We start from the raw sequence: 16,807 nt of genomic DNA on the forward strand, positions 1-16,807 counted from the left end.
TACAAAATTTTTAGTGCTAATTGTTCAGAATTTTTAAATAAGTTCTTAATTAATTACCACAAAGTACGATTAACTCAATTTAGGCCAAAAACGTTCTGATAGCAACTGAGTATTTTTAGATACAAACATTTGTTACTCATTGGTGGGTAGTAAGTATTCAACTTATCAGATAACTGTAGACAACGATGAAAAACGTGTTGTCTTATGTGGCGTATGTGCTATATGACGGAGATAAATCAGTATATAGAATTTGCGTTAAGACGGACGAAAATATACATATGCTTTTTATTATTTATTTTGGTCTGATTTGGAATAGAACTCAATTCACGTCTTCAAATACTCAATATGGTATGTTTTGCCAAATTTCGTAGTGGAGTAGTAAAGTCGGACGGGGTCGACCATATAATACCTTACACAACTACCACTGAATTATAGGTTCTTATTGATCAATATTCCGATTAAGGGCAATATTTCGTTATATTATTGATTAGAGGTCAACAGCTCCTCGGCGACAACTTCTCCGACTCATGTTTCCCTTAGTAAAAATACTCCATAAGATCCAAATTTTGTTATTTTACACAAAAAAGTTTTGGTTTATTGACCCGCTAAATATTGGTTAGATCGCCTTCTCCATGGGAAATTTGTGATGTTCGGCTAGCCAGAACAAAGTCCATTTAATCATCGAAATATCTTCTGATCATCATCGAAAATTATAGGCGTCGTCCTAAACCATAACCGGAACCTGATGAAAAATTTCCTAACTTGAAATGTAATTGTAATACTAAACAATTTCAGAACACAAAGCTTTAAATATTTACATATAACTCATCCATTGTAGTACATATGTACATCAACATAATTGGTATCAATTTAAAGGTCAACCATTCCCCTTGGTTATACTATCAACATATGGGGTTTATGTCCTTCAGGGGTAAATATATATATATATATAGAATACCAATTGTGTCATTTGTCACACAGAAATCTAGGTTCATTTTACCACCTAAATATTGACCGATCTTCATCAGACATTCATGCTTCTTCCATGGTCCGACCCCTTCCTTATTTAAAATTTCGTGATGTTCAGGTCATTGTTGCAGACAAAAATAAAGTTTTTCATTTCATCCCCTAAATATTATCCGATCATTACCAAAAATAACAAGTGAAAAATAGTTAAGTTCGGCCGGGCCGAACTTTGGATACCCGGGCCGAACTTTGGATATACTGATATGTAATAGAAATGAAAATATAGGGAACATACCAAAAAATGGATGTATACCGACATTTCGAAAACGGATTATGTAATCTATAATGTAAACCTTAATACAAATTTCAGAAATGTTTAATGGATAATTATACCCTCAGCCTTATGGCGAATGAAAATGTGCCTCATCGAAATATTGGTTCTAGACCCCATGTTTCTTTGGATCAAATCCAAACTTTGCCCATCTTATTATTTCTTCCAAACCTAGTTCAAATTCGAAGATGGGGAATATCGGTCCACTCCTTCTGAAACCTCCACACAGGGGCTAGGTTAAAATGCGGCTATAGTTCATTATCGAACCTTACGTTCTAATACCTCCAGGTCTTCCTTGCTAACCTCAGAAGGTGAAATGATTACTACAGAGACTTAGAACCAAACTCAAAACTCGGAACAAATCAAATAACTATTTTAATATAAAAACGGGGTTATATGGGGTCTACCCCAAAAAGGGGCGAATATTAATAATTTTTGGTAAGGAGTAGTCGTATATGGTAACAAAATACGACTACAAAATACCAAATTGCAGCAAATTCGGTTGAAAAACGCGCTCAAAAACCACAAAATTCCAAAAATTGAGGGTACCTTTATTGGGGGCTATCCGAAAAAATGTTTCTATATTCCTAATTTTTTGTGGAGAGATTTGGGACCTATTAAGAACTCAAAATACTAAATTAGAGCTAATTCGGCGATCAAAACCCCCAAAATACTGCCAAGCAGGATGTACCGTTATATGGGGGCTACCAGAAAAAGTGGACCTATATTTATAATTTTTTGTGGATACATTAAGTATCCTATAAGAACCCAATGTTGTAAATTTCAGCGAATTCGGTTGAAAAACGCGCTCAAGAACCCCAAAATACCGAAAATTTGGGGGTACCCTTATATGGGAGCTATGCCTAAACGTGGACCGATAAAGCCCATCATCGAACTTGACCTATATCGTCATAGAAGTTTACGCTGATCAAGAATATATATACTTTATAGGGTCGGAAATGATTATTTCGATGAGTTACAAACGGTAAAACAAAATTAATATACCCTCCATACTATGGTGGAGGGTATAAAAAATAGGGACCTTCTTTGATCCAAAAAGAACCTACATGCTAAATTTCGTGACGATTGGTTCATAACTGTGGTCTGTATATACAATTAGATATAGCTCTCATTCGTCTGATTTTACGTAAATGGAGCACCAAACTCCCAAGGTTTGTCCGATTGCGACAATATTTTGCACAACATACTGAATTATTTACAAATTGAAGCCTTTATTTTTATTATTTTTTTTTAATCGTTTTAGATGTAGATAAAGTTCCTATATATATTGTCGTCGGTTTTTATGCAAATGGTGTGCCAAACTCCCAAGGCTTGTCCGACTGCGAAGAAATATGTTCATATGTCCATATATGTTTGTCCGATTTTAGGTAAATTGTGCACCAAACTCCTAATGTTTGTCAGATTGACACGAATATTAAGCCTAGAATACCGTTTTTGTGTTTTGTAAAAATTGGTGCAGTTGCAGACATAGCTTCTATATATGTATATATTCGACTGACTTTATGATAATTGTGCACGAAATAATAAACAGGTGTCTGATTGAGCCAAATGGGATCTAACAAAAACAAACCTTTTTTTACAGTCTGCCTGCAGTATCGATTGTATGAATGGAAGATGTGTCCGGGGACATGTCACATGAATTGCAGTACACTTTCACGCAAGGCATTAGTGTTCTGTAGCACAATGACAGTTTTTTTTGGCTACCTTCATCACTTATTTTTATAAATCTATATATATAAAACAGAAAAAAAATTGTTTGTTTGTGTGTATGTTCCCGATAGACGCAAAAACCGCAGAACAGATGTTAATGAGATTTACACAGAATGTCATGACATGCCCTGAAAGTAACATAGGCTAGATAAACTTCAAAAATTCCGCGTGGTTGCAGAGTTATAGCATCAATAGTAAACATACCTCAAAATTCCGGAACATGTAATATGCGTATATCTTAAGAACGGCTAGAGATACCGTCTTTTAAATTTGTCAGAATAACGTTGATGTAAATACACATCATCCATACAAAAATGAGCGCGACACATTAGGGGGAAATGCAATAAAAAAGAGAATAAAAAAGTTTTCTTTGAAAAGTCAAAAACCGCTGAATAGATTTTACTGTGATTTTTACAGTACCTGATGCTACCCAATAGAAAGAATACTGGCTAGATAAAATCCTAAAATTCCGCGTGGATGTCGAGTTATACCATCAAAAGTATTCTCAACTCTGAAATAATATAGACATTATATACTTATATCTTAAGAAGGATTACAGATTCCCACTTCAAAATTTGCCTGAGTAAATTGGTTACAAATACGCATTGTCCCTATAAAAATTGGCGTGAAACAATGGGGAATTTAATTTCTCTATACATAGAAAAAAATAATGCTTTTGGTTGTAGACACAAAAATCGCTGAATTGACTTGGCAGAAATTTTGGCAGTCAGTCATAAAAATCCAATCTTAAATTACCAGGAAGTAAAAATTGGTCCAAATCAGAAATTTTCGACTCATAATTTTTTTCCATATTATGTTATTATCAGTAATGATTAAAAACCACCAGTTCAGTAATTCCGCGAACGTCTGTTGTTATCTCTCCATTATCTTCACATCTATATATATAAAAATGAATTGCTGTTCGTTAGTCTCGCTAAAACTCGAGAACGGCTGAACGGATTTTTCTTATCTTAGTCTTAAAATATTCGTAGAGCTTCAGGGAAGGTTTAAAAGGTGAGAAAAATTTAAAAATCGCGAAAAATTTGCAAAAGAGAAAAAATATTATGAAAAACAATGTTATGAAAAAATAAATATTCATTTGTCAAATATTGAAAATTTTCAAAATATTTTATTTTATTCAATTGGCATTGTAACGAAACTTTTTTTCTGAGAATGCAAAACAATAATTGAGATGAATTCGCGATCATTGTATGTACACGTTTTCCATAAAATTCACGTACATTTTGGAACAAATGCAAGGATGAAAATCTGAAGATTCAGAAAGAGTTCTGATTCTAAGACACGTGCCCTAGATTATTCTTCTTGAAAATAATAATAATAAGAACACAGTATCGAAAAAGGTGGATTACTATTACATGGGGGATATTTGAAACCTTGGGCGAACATAACATGGCAGCCAAATACCGAATATTAAGGGATGCCGTTAGATTCGGATATCCGAATACTTGAGTCAATATGGAAAATTCTAATTAGGGAGAATTTCTGCCCAATAAGTATCCCTAATATTAGGTTTGGGAAAAAGAAATCCATTAGACCGGTGGAACGATCGAATTTTACAGGCATGTTAGCAGTCGTAACATCGTCCAGGAGCTAAAAATTAAACCATTCACACAAAGCTGGATTCAAAAATAAGCTCAATGGTTGGGTGCCTCACCAATACCAATACCGCAATTTCAGAGCACTATCTTAAAGATTATTTAATATTGGGCTATCGTTATGTGAATTATACATCAGCAATATTGCTATGCAAGACAACGTTTGCCGGGCCGGCAATGTTAAATGTTGAAGTGTTCGTGGATGTTCAGGGAAGGTTTAAAAGGTGAGAAAAATTTGAAAATCGCGAAAAATTTGCAAAAAATATTTTAAAGCATATTTGCATTTCCGCGAATTTAGTATCGAGCTATATGGAAAGCACCACGTCGTAGTTCTTATTTTGAGGTATTTTGAGCGAAAATTGGTAGCGTATCATTCCTTTAAGCATACATTTGTCATTTATTAAAATTTTTCAAAATATTTAATTTTTTTTAAATTGGATTGACATTGTATTGAAACATTTTTTTTGGGAGAATACAAAAAATAATTGAGAAGTATATTATTGAATGCACACGCGATCATTGTATTTACACGTTTTCCATAGAATACAGGTACATATTGGGACCAATGCAAGGATGGAAAATCAGAAGACATTCTGAATCGAGTTCATGGCCATTCAGGATATTCGGATTCTAAGATCCATGCCCTAGATTAATATGTTTGAAAATAATAATATGAACATGTTGTTCCTTAAAGTAAATGAAATGTTGATATGCAACGGGAAATATGAAATCAGGTGGTTAAATGCCTAATCGTTTTTCAATATCTTTGAACTTATAAACAGACCACGTCGCATATATCCCATACCAAAAATGTGTATCACAGAGAAAACTAATCTAAGTTCAGCTGTAAAGAGAACAACCGACAAAAAACCAGCAAAATTAGAAAAATAGCATAATATCTAATTTGATGGTTGTACCAAAACCTCCATCCGATGTTACCTATTCGTATTGAACATGCCAACTACCGATCACACTCAGATTGGAAAACGGGAGTAAGAACCTTTAGATATAGTGCATAACTTCTGGGATGATGTTATGCCAAATTATAGCCAACTCTATGAGAAGATTAGGTCAATGTATTGAAAATGGGGCGAGACCTGTATGTATTGCTATATCAAAACTTGGACCTAAATAGGTAATTTTTCGCAGAAATGTGTCTCACCTCCAATATCCCGGAATGACATATTTTAGCTACTACAATGGGAATGGAGATATATACATTTTTGGTAGGAATATTTGACAGCATATGAGAAATTATTGGGGTTACCATTATATGGGTGCTCCCCGGAAACTTGGATCAATATTGATAATTCTTTGTAAGGACATTTTGTACTCACTGATCATTTAAAATATAAAATTACACCTAATTTGGTTGAAACACGTGTCCAAACAAAATACAGAGGAGTGGACCAATATTGACAATTTTAAGTAGGGTTCATGCTACCAAATAAAACAACCAATTACAGCGGATTAGGTTGAAAAACGTGCCCAAAACTCCAAAAATGTGGAGTGCCATTATATGGAGGCTTTTCCGAAGCTTGCACAATTTTTTAAGGAACATTTTCTACTCAATGATCATCCAATATATAAAATTAAATGAAGGGATTACCTGGATACTTGCCAATATTGATAATTTTAAGTACAGATATTCTGTTGTAAACCGTGCCCAAGATCTTCAAAATATGGAATGTTTATTGCTACCGTTATATGGGCAGTACTCTGAAATATGTGCCAATATTGATAATATTTGGTACGGATATTTTCTGTTCAATTACAACCCATTCTGTTGAAAAATCGTCAAAACTTCTCATATTGCGAGGTACGGTTATATGGCTACCCTAAATAGTGAACCTAGGAGTAGTAGCAATGTATGTGCAAATTTCAGAGCACTATCTCAAATCGTGGAGGGTAGAAAAAGCTAACATATTATTGGCCTATCGTTATGTGAATAATACATCAACAATATTGCTATGCAAGACAACGTTTGCCGGGCCCGCTAGTATTTTAATAAAATTAATGTAAAATGAAAATTATTGACATTACAATTTTTATATTTTTTTCATTTTGGAAAAAAATCAGTTAAGGAACTTTTGTTATGTTTTGAATCTCAGTAATTCTACAACCATTGGGGAAAATAAATATGAATTCAATAAAAGTATGAATCAGCAATAATTGGGAGATATCCAGCAGCGAAATTCTGATCGTGTATTAAAAGTTATAAAAATCTGAAATCTGTAGTGGGTTATCACCATAGCTGAACTGAAAACAAAATGTGTCCATTACATATTAAGTTTAGTGCATCAAACTGATATGACAAAAACTATTGTTTATAGAGGAAACGACTAACTCAATTGCCACAAATTCTATCTTCGGACTTGATCTTGGTTTTCTTAAAAATACTAAGGTATGTACAGATAAGTCCAAGACTAAATCTAGGCTCGGTAAAAATATTATAATGTGATAATGCATTCTTTTGAAAACCTTAACAGGAATTATACAGCAATCGGAGCAAGGAAGGGATCCCAGCCACATAATGGGGAATCAGATGAGAATACAGACATAAAGGTTGGGGTTAATGGGAATGAATGATTGTGTTGGTCTTTGGTCGATTAATGAAAAACATGTAAATATTGTAGAACATATATTAGTGTATAATCCTATTGAGATAAGTCAATCCAAATTTGTTTTTAATATAACCACTGTTAATCAATGATTATTTAAAAATGTATTTGTAATCTATTGAATCGAAAAACGTATACATTAACCAGCTGCTACGATATAATTACTTATATTACACTAAGAAATATCTATAGCCGAGCAGTAATCTTCGAATTTGGCTACTATAAAACCTATATCATAGCTTTTAACCGCTTTTAACTGCATACAAATAGTTTTCTACCTGAACTTTCCCATATTAATCACTTTAGTAGGGGCAGCGAAACACCACGGGTTCAGCTAGTAACTAATAAATATGTAATAATTGATTGTAGAACCAATAATAGACCAACATATTTCTATTGTGTTTAGTGTTCTTCGAAAATAATTTATATTCCCTCCCACCTATGTTGCATACATATATTTGTTTTTGTTGTTATCGGATTGCATGAACAACAACAGCATCGTTATCTTCAGTGCGGAATTACGTATTTAATAACATGTACATTTATCTACCGAAGATTATACCATAAGAGTAAAATGTTATCATCCACTAAACATGTGGTTTAACTCGAAATAAGTTAGGTAAGGTTCAAACCTAGGGATGACTCATTGGCCTGTCTTATGACATTTGAAAACTAACATTTTTAGATATTATTCTTAAAAAAGATTATTTGGCAGCTCCATTGATGTTTAGCTTTACAATGATAGCCAGCGTGTCATAGGATTTTTCGGTCAATTAGGACCATAAAATACAAAAACAGATACTGCGCGGGAAGAAACCTGCCAGATAATACCGAATTTAATAATTACCAAGATAAATCTAAATAATGAAAGTACCTAAAATGATGAAATATGGCTCTATACCGACTCACAGTGGGAAAAAATACCGATATAGCGCGCAGAAAATAAAAAAATGAAGTTGAAGAAAACTTTAAAACATTAATGCAGTTTTAAAGTAGAGTGTTACGAGTACTTAAGTCCGTATAAAGTAATCCGAATTAATAAGCTAGAACGGAATAACGGTACATTTAAAATAGAAATTTTTTCCAATGTTAAAAATGGTATTTTTTGCTATAAAATTGCGATGGTCGTGTGCATTCTGTGAATATATTTCTATAAAATGTTGTCCATTTTTGATATATAGTATTGGTATTTAATTAAATGGTATAGTTATATAACCCATAAGTAATTTAAATTTATGTGTTTCGGGCTAAATATATGTAAGGCCCGTTTTTTTAAATTCCTTCAATTAAAATAGGGGTTTAGTATGGAGTGCAGTCGAGTTCAGCGTTGATTTTTGTTTTATTTTTCTTGTGTGTCTGTCTAGAACATCATACTAAATTTTTTCCTGCGACTTCCTGCGACTCTCGGATCGGCTGTAAGAGTCTTCTAAAATACCGCAGGTAAAGGGTCCACTTTATGAACCCTGAAAAATATCATTGGTGTAATATACACGGTTTTACCTACATTTATGGTTTTCGCTATAAGCACATAACACCAAAAGTAATGAATGATTACAACAAAATTTCGTTATTAACACCAAACATCAACTGTGTACCTTACATGCGAGGATTCGATGTTTAGAATGTATATTGCACATTTCATACCGACTGGTTTTGAAAAAGTTGAAAATTAATAGCTCCGATCGGCCACTTTTCGAAGAAAGGAGGAACGTATCATTAATGATTTTAAGGAAGAAATACACATTATTGTTGACACACCTAAGTCAGTACAACAACAAACGATGGTAATACTGCTAGGCATTTTTTTACCCATCCTGGCTTGGCATCGTCGATAACTGGTGTTGATGAAAAATTAATTAAAAATTTTAGTATCATCCTTTCAACCATGGCCTGTGGATATGCTATTAACGCAGAGTCATTTAAAAAACTTACTGAGGAAACATTTATTCTTTTCGTGGAATTATATTCTTGGTTCCATATGCCTTCATGTATACACAAAATATTAGTGCATGGAGCTGATATAATTAAATGTCCAGCTTTGCCCATAGGAATGTTGTCTGAAGAAGCCATGGAATCCAGAAATAAGGACTTTCGGAACTACACGGAACTGTACACCAGAAAAATTAGTCGTTAGGAAACAATGAGGGATATTTTCAATAGGTTGCTATTTTCTTCTGATCCAAAAATATCAAGTTTGTCTCGTAGTACATCTCTTAACCATCGATATAGTGAGCCACTACGTGAAGAAGTCCTTAAGCTACTGGAGGATCCAATGCTACCAACTAATTCAGATCAAAACTCGGATTCTGAATGTGATTAGTATTTAATAAGTAACGCCTAAATTTTGTAAAATATATATAGTTTAATGTTTTAGATATGTAATATTAACAATAATAAAGATAATAATAGATAATAAAGATTATTGCAGATATAGTAATGGAGGAGTTATTGGACGCTTCAATGGAGAAATTGACAAATAAACCAAAATTAGTTACGAAATATGTAGACGATATACTTTGCATAGTGAAAAGAACAGAGATCGAGAATACATTAAATATCCTGAACTCCTTTGACAAACATGTGCAATTTACGCACGAATTGGAAGAAAACGAAAAATTGCCTTATCTTGACGCAATAATAATCCGACAGGGCCAAAAACTAACAATAGATTGGTACCAAAAGCCCACCGCATCTGGACGATTAATAAACTTTTACTCTAAGCACCCTAGACGAATAAAAATAAATACGGCCACAAACTTCATCAACAGAGTACTTGATATTAGCGACGAACAATTCCACCAAAAGAACAAAGAAAGGATACGTAATATACTGAGGAAAAATGATTTCCCACAGAGAACTATTGACGAATTACTAAAAACATCCAATCACAAGAACGGAAAGAAGAAAGATGAGGAAAAAGCATACAAAACATTGACTTATATACCTGGACTGTCTGAGAGATTACGTAATTCCAATATATATGACAAGAACAATTATCAATTAGCCTTAAAATCGAAGAATACCGTCAATAGCCTGTTCAGCAAAATAAAATCAAAAATTAAAAAGGAAGACAAATGCAATGTAGTGTATAAGATAAAATGTAATGGGGACAAATCCAACGTATGCCAAAAGGTATATGTTGGTACAACAAAAACTAAACTCAAGACTAGACTTTCTGGACATAAGTCAGATCAAAATTCAGACAAACCTTTAGAGCAAAAAACGGCGCTTGCTGCACATTGCACAAAAACTGGACATACACCGAATTTTAAAGACGTGGACATATTGACACAAGAAAATAATTATAAACGACGATTCACATTAGAAATGTTAAACATAATTAATGTACCTAACGATAGAAGAATGAATTATAAGACTGACACGGACCACTGTGCACATATTTATAGAAACATAGTTCATAAGCACAGACGAGAAAAAAGAAAAACTTAGTTTAGCATAGACGGTGATGAAAATCGGTTGCTTTTCTCATAAAAGTAAGATCTGTGCAAGACAATTAAGTCTATATCTTTAAAATATTTGTATGTTTTGTAGTATTTCCCTGAAGATGACTGCCGAAGACAGTCGAAATATTGGAAAATAAAAATAAACAAAAAAGAAAAACATAAACAACGAGTTTTTCAATTGACCTAGAGCCAAAACAAAAATCCACAAGGAATAATAAAGATATATATAATAACAATAGTGTTTGCCCTTAACCCACTTTTTACCCTCCAAATGCTTCGGAATTTTTAAAAGAAGCTTCCATTTTGGGAGTACTATTAGATATAACGAAAAATTTTGCTTATTATAAAATGTTTCAAATGCTTCAAAATAGTAATTTTCACCTAAGAATTTAAGTTTTTTCTAAAAAAATCGGCGCTTAATTGGTTAATAAAAAAATTGCCAAATTTTTTCATAAAATAATTAAAATTGTCCATCTAAATCTATTCTTATCCAAAATATCGACAAACATACAGTAAAACATCTACTTTTATTTTCTGCGCGCTAGATCTGCATTTTTTCCCACTGTGCGACTGTTTCATGTGGATAAGTTTCATACCCACAAAGAATTCGGAATGCCAATTACATTGTGCAAACAAAGGGGGTGTAAAGTCCTTGGATAGTTAATAAAGAGCCCAGAAGAAGAAATTCGTCACAGGTCAAGTTATTGAGATGTAGAAAATTTTACTCGAAACTCGAAAGTTGTTTATATCTTTGTTTGAGGCGATTTCAGGTTATTTTTGATATGTATTCAATTAAATCGAATGAGTTATATCTTTGTAAAACATATCCTCTATCTATGTCGAGTCCTTGTGCGACACAAGGTCGAATGTCGGGGACCCATTTAGCAATGTTTATCTGTTAAAATCACGATAGAGGTCGTAATATTTAAGAAAATTCTTTTAAATTGGTCACTGACATTGATATTACTCCCAGGATGTTTGGTATTGCGAATGGGGTATATCGGTTCACGTATAGTTCCATGTAACGCTACTGCTCAGATTTCGCATTTTTTAATCAAAAAGTCCTTATTTAGTATTGCGGGGTTTTGGAGGATGGCATACATCTGCACAGAATATGTTCGTTATTGCTTTATGTTTTTTCCTATCCCCATATTTCAATTTTCCCGAAAAGGACTAAATTTGGTATTTAGTGGTTGGCACAAAATTATCATTAAAGATCCATGTTTTGAAATATCCCCGATATAATAATAGTTCTTCCCAGCAAATGTTTTAAAGATATGTTGAATTACGCAACATGCTGGAGGGTATAAAATGGAGTTAAGGTCGAATTTGACCACGTTTTTTTTGGTTCTTCCTTATTTTTATACCCTCCACCGTAAGATGTAGTGTTTCGTATTGCAAATGGAATACATCGATAACGTTTTCGAACCAACTTGGATATAATTTTGTATTTCTGAGTTCTCATTGTATATCTTTTTTTCATTTTCCAAAAATATTCGGAATTCGAACTCATTACCTGTACTTTTGCGTACCAACTCTTCTTGGCACTGAAACTTCTACATCATAGAAATAAATCCAAATTAAAACTTACCATTTTCCCCTATTTTTCCAACGATTCTACTCTATGTTTTATAGTTTCGTTAAATATTTGTACGCAATTATGCTGCTCAACCCAGCATAATATAATCGTAGTCGTATGAAGGATTTATTTGCTTCTAGAAATATTCCACATAAAATAGCAGGCATTTTTAGACTTTCTATGAAATGAGCAAATTTCCAAAATTGTAGAAAATATACTTTGAATTTCTCGAAATCTTCGAAGCTGCATTTAAAGTTTATTTTTAAATGCAAAAAGAACAATGAATGTATACCGCAGAAAAGAATTTTTATTTAATAATGGTCTGCACTTCATTATAATTGCCTGACTTGTTAGACGCGCCAAACTGATTATTGTGTTTATTATGATGGTCGAAAAATCCTTTCCTGTTAATCCTTCTAATTCCACGTAGCAAGGGAAACCTTATTTGACTTGTTTAGTTACCTTGTCAAAAACCTTATACTTATATAGTTTCATCCACTAAACCCGACACTTTTCACTTCTTCAACAATAGGCTTCTGGATGTATTCTCCAATTATTTCTATTAACTCGTTCTGTATTAACTCGTTCTCAGGTATGTGGCTTAGAAAAAGTTCGGAGAGTACACCCAGAAGTGTGTACTCTCCAAACTTTTTCTAAGTTTAGGGCTAACGACAGTATTTAGGAGGCTTTACTTCTCTCAAATTGACCCCGCTATTAGATATTTTGAGAATTTCAATCATGTTTTTCTCACAAGAGGAAATTTGGGTTTTTTTAGATAGGGTCCCCAAAGACAAGTAATAGGCATTTGTACGTTACTTTTCACTTTTCCAGATCCTTGCTTATAAATATATAACAAGTGAGCGGAGCAGTATAGTCGGACGGGGCAGACTATATGATACCCCACACAACTACCACGAAAAGCAAACATTCTGCGGTTCTATTTTCTGAGCCTGGGCAATATATCGTGATACTTGCACCCTTTTTACCGATTATAGATCAACAACTCCACTTTGATTTTCCAAACATTTTTTTCTTGAAGTGAATTTTTACGCCATAAAATAAAAAATTTGTCACTTTAGCTTTTGGTTGATTTGACCCTTAGGAATATTGACCGATCATCACCCACCATCAACCCCTTCACCTTGTAAAATATGTGATGTTCTGCATATAATAATTGCCTCTAAAGCAACTAGAAAATCAGACAAATTTAAAGTTTTCTGTTCATTGCACCCCCTGAATGAAATCTCGACTTCACAGAAAACTATAGGCGTCGTCCTTGACCATAATCGGAACTTCATGTACAATTTCAAAGCGATCAGCGCGACATTTCCGTCCTCTAATGGAGTAATAGTAATACAATGCACATAGTCACATTTACCTAGTTACGTATAACTCCCACATCAGAGTACATACAGCTATATAATTCATAATATCAATGTGAAGGTCAACAATGATATCAATGTGAAGGTCAACAACTCATCTTGGATATACTATCAACTATATATATATGTCCTTCAGGACCAATCTTTATCAAAACAGGCATGTTTATTCCTTGGCCCGATCCCCTTCTCCATGTAAAATGTCATGATGTTCGGACCATAACTGCGGCCTCTGGAGTGACCAGAAAAACCGACAAAAATTAAGTGTTTGGTCCATTTCATCCCCTGAATATTAACCGATCTTTACCAAAAACAATAGGGGTCTTCAATGGGCCGAATTCATACTACTTACAAAATTTGGTGAAGATTGGTCCATAACTGTGGCCTGTATCGTGTTTACAAATTATAATGGACAGACGGACGAACGGACGGACACACATGTTTAGATCGACTCAGCTAGTCGAGATATGACGATCGGTATACTTAAAGGTGGGTCTAGGACCAATATTTCGCGGAATTACAAACTCTTGGGGCTGCACAAAGCTATAATACCCTGACAAAATAGTTGTGTAGGGTATAAAAACAATAAGGAAAGTAGTAAAGGTATAATTAACAGATGTATCCTAACAGACGTCACTGTGGTACAGGGTAATATGTCTTTTTGCACATGAAGAGGAAACGAGATAGACACATGGTTCCTTTTGAGAATATGCATAGAATCACTTTTTAAGTCGATTTATGCATCTCCGTCCGTCGGTCTATCCGTCTGTTTTTTGCATAGTGTACTGAATTGAGTCTAGAATGATGAGTGGTGGGTTTCGGGAAAATCGGTTCAGGTTTCGATATAGCTCCCATATATATGTTCGTCCGATTTTATGTAAATGGTGCACTAAAGTCCCTATATACCCTTCGATTTGCACGAAATTTGGCATAGCGTACTGAATTAAGTCTAGAACGAAGTATGTTAAATTTGAAAATCGGTTCAGATTTAGATATAGACATAATTAGATATATATATATATATAATTCGATTTGCACGAAATGAATTGAGTCTAGAATGATGAGTGGTGAGTTTCAGGAAATTCGGTTCAGATTTCGATATAGCTTCCATATATATTTTCGTCCGATTTTATGTAAATGGTACACCAAAGTCCCTATATATCCTGAGTCTGGAATAATATGTGTTAAGTTTCTGAAAAATGGGTTCAGGTTTCGATATAGCTCCCACATATACATATATTTTCGTCCGATTTGACATAATTGATGCACCAACCTTCTAATGTTTTCCGATTAACACGAAATTTTGCACAACTTATCAAATTGAGACTTGAATAATGTTATTGCGTTTTGTTGAAATTGATGCAGATGCTGCCATAACTTCCATATGTATTTCGAACGGGTGTCTGATTGAAATAATTTTTTTTTACAGTGTGGCAACCGAATAGCGTATTTCTAGTTTGCTACAAATAGTCGAAACAGACCAATCTAAATCTACCCGAATGAAATTAAATTTATCATAGGTTGCTGAGAGACATGATTATGTTCTTTCCAAGGATCATTGACAAGCAATTGTAAGGATACATTGTACACATGTATCCTATCCATAGTGTTGAAGGGTATCATATAGTCGGCCCAGTCCGACTTTACTGCTTTCCTTACTGGTTTTTAAACGAGGAACTTAAATATGTCGTGCGGAAATTGCAGCGGTACCGTTATATGGGAGCTACACCAAAACGTAGGCCGATGCAAACTAAACGATATTTTTTATGGACACGATTCAGCTTTCGTGGGGGTACAAATGCTTATAATATCCTCACTACTGTAGGGATATACATTTGGGTCAGAACTTATCGAGGTCTACTTATCAAATTTGAAGCAAAATTTATCTCTTGCCAATCCCATAACTCGTTTTTTGGAAAATAATTAGATCGGTGGATACACCTTTCATACACCCAACGATTTCGAAATAATATTAAAGTTATAAAATTAAAATTTTGGTTATCATTAAATGTGTAATGTTACATATAGTGTAAATATTTATCTTTCTATGAAAATATAAACAGACAAAAATCACGCTTTGGATAGCTAAGATAAGCCTTCGTAACATTTATTTACAATAATAAAACATAGGGTAACAAATTGGTTTTGGGAAACACCTGAATTTGTAATATTTACATGCTATTATCAGCATAAGTTGTAATGACCTTGATATAAAACAAAGATATTTGACAGTCTTTTAGTATTTAAGAAGAGCATTTCTGACAGATAACTATAAGTTCATCACCATCCAGAGTGTGAATTACAAACAGCCTTTATAGCAAGAAAATGAATAAGTTAATCATAGTTTTAATTGTCGGCACCTGCATTGCCTCTGCTTTGGCCACCGATTATTGTTCAGCCAAGTTATGTAGTAAAGGCGTAACACATGTTGCCTGTGGGAAGAAGGTGAGTTGGAATAAATGCTCCTAGGATATTTTATCAAAGATTGTGTGGTTTAAGCAACTTATAAAACCTGATTTTATATATCCGAAAAAGTCAAATTTAACATTGGCGCGAAGCATTATCCTTATAATAATGACCAATTTTTCAATTGTAGGAATTTTTCGACACCTGTCCATCCAATGCTGCCTTTGTAAAAATCGATGACACTTTGAAAGAAGAAATTGTCCGAGCGCACAATGAAAAACGTAATCTGGTTGCCGGAGGTGGAGTAAATGGTCTGGAACCTGCTTGTCGTATGGCCACCATGGAATGGGATGATGAATTGGCTGCTGTTGCTGCCTACAATGTTCTCAAATGTAAAATGGCTCATGACAAGTGTCGCAATACAGAAACCTTTAGATATGCTGGTCAGAATTTGGCTTGGCGTTCATTCTGGGGCCAGCAAAGTTATAGCACACTTTTCCAAAAATCCTTTGACATGTGGTATAATGAAGTTAAGGATGTTAAAATGGAATATCTCAATGAGTTCCCTAAGGGCTACAAGGGACCGTAAGTTGAAGGCATAATTTACATATTGAAAATTATTTATTTTAAATTCATGTTTTTAGTCAAATTGGTCACTTCACTGTTATGATGGCCGATCGCAATATCCGTGTGGGTTGTGCCGCTGCCACTTAT

At 33.9% G+C, this 16,807-nt stretch overlaps 1 protein-coding gene across 1 annotated transcript; it reads left to right on the plus strand.

Annotated features, from left to right (window-relative positions):
• Nucleotides 1–16,012: 16,012 nt before the first annotated feature.
• Nucleotides 16,013–16,783, plus strand: LOC133333033 (antigen 5 like allergen Cul n 1-like; the record flags this gene model as incomplete). Its single annotated transcript, XM_061541368.1, has 3 exons — nt 16,013–16,132; nt 16,284–16,678; nt 16,738–16,783. Coding segments are annotated over exons 1-3 (561 nt in total), but the record flags the coding sequence as incomplete, so codon positions are not given.
• Between the last annotated feature and the right edge of the window lie 24 nt (nt 16,784–16,807).

This window comes from Musca vetustissima, unplaced genomic scaffold, assembly GCF_032173495.1.
Source record: "Musca vetustissima isolate MV318-11 ecotype Yass unplaced genomic scaffold, APGP_CSIRO_Mvet_v1 utg8901, whole genome shotgun sequence".
Lineage (NCBI taxonomy): Eukaryota > Metazoa > Arthropoda > Insecta > Diptera > Muscidae > Musca > Musca vetustissima.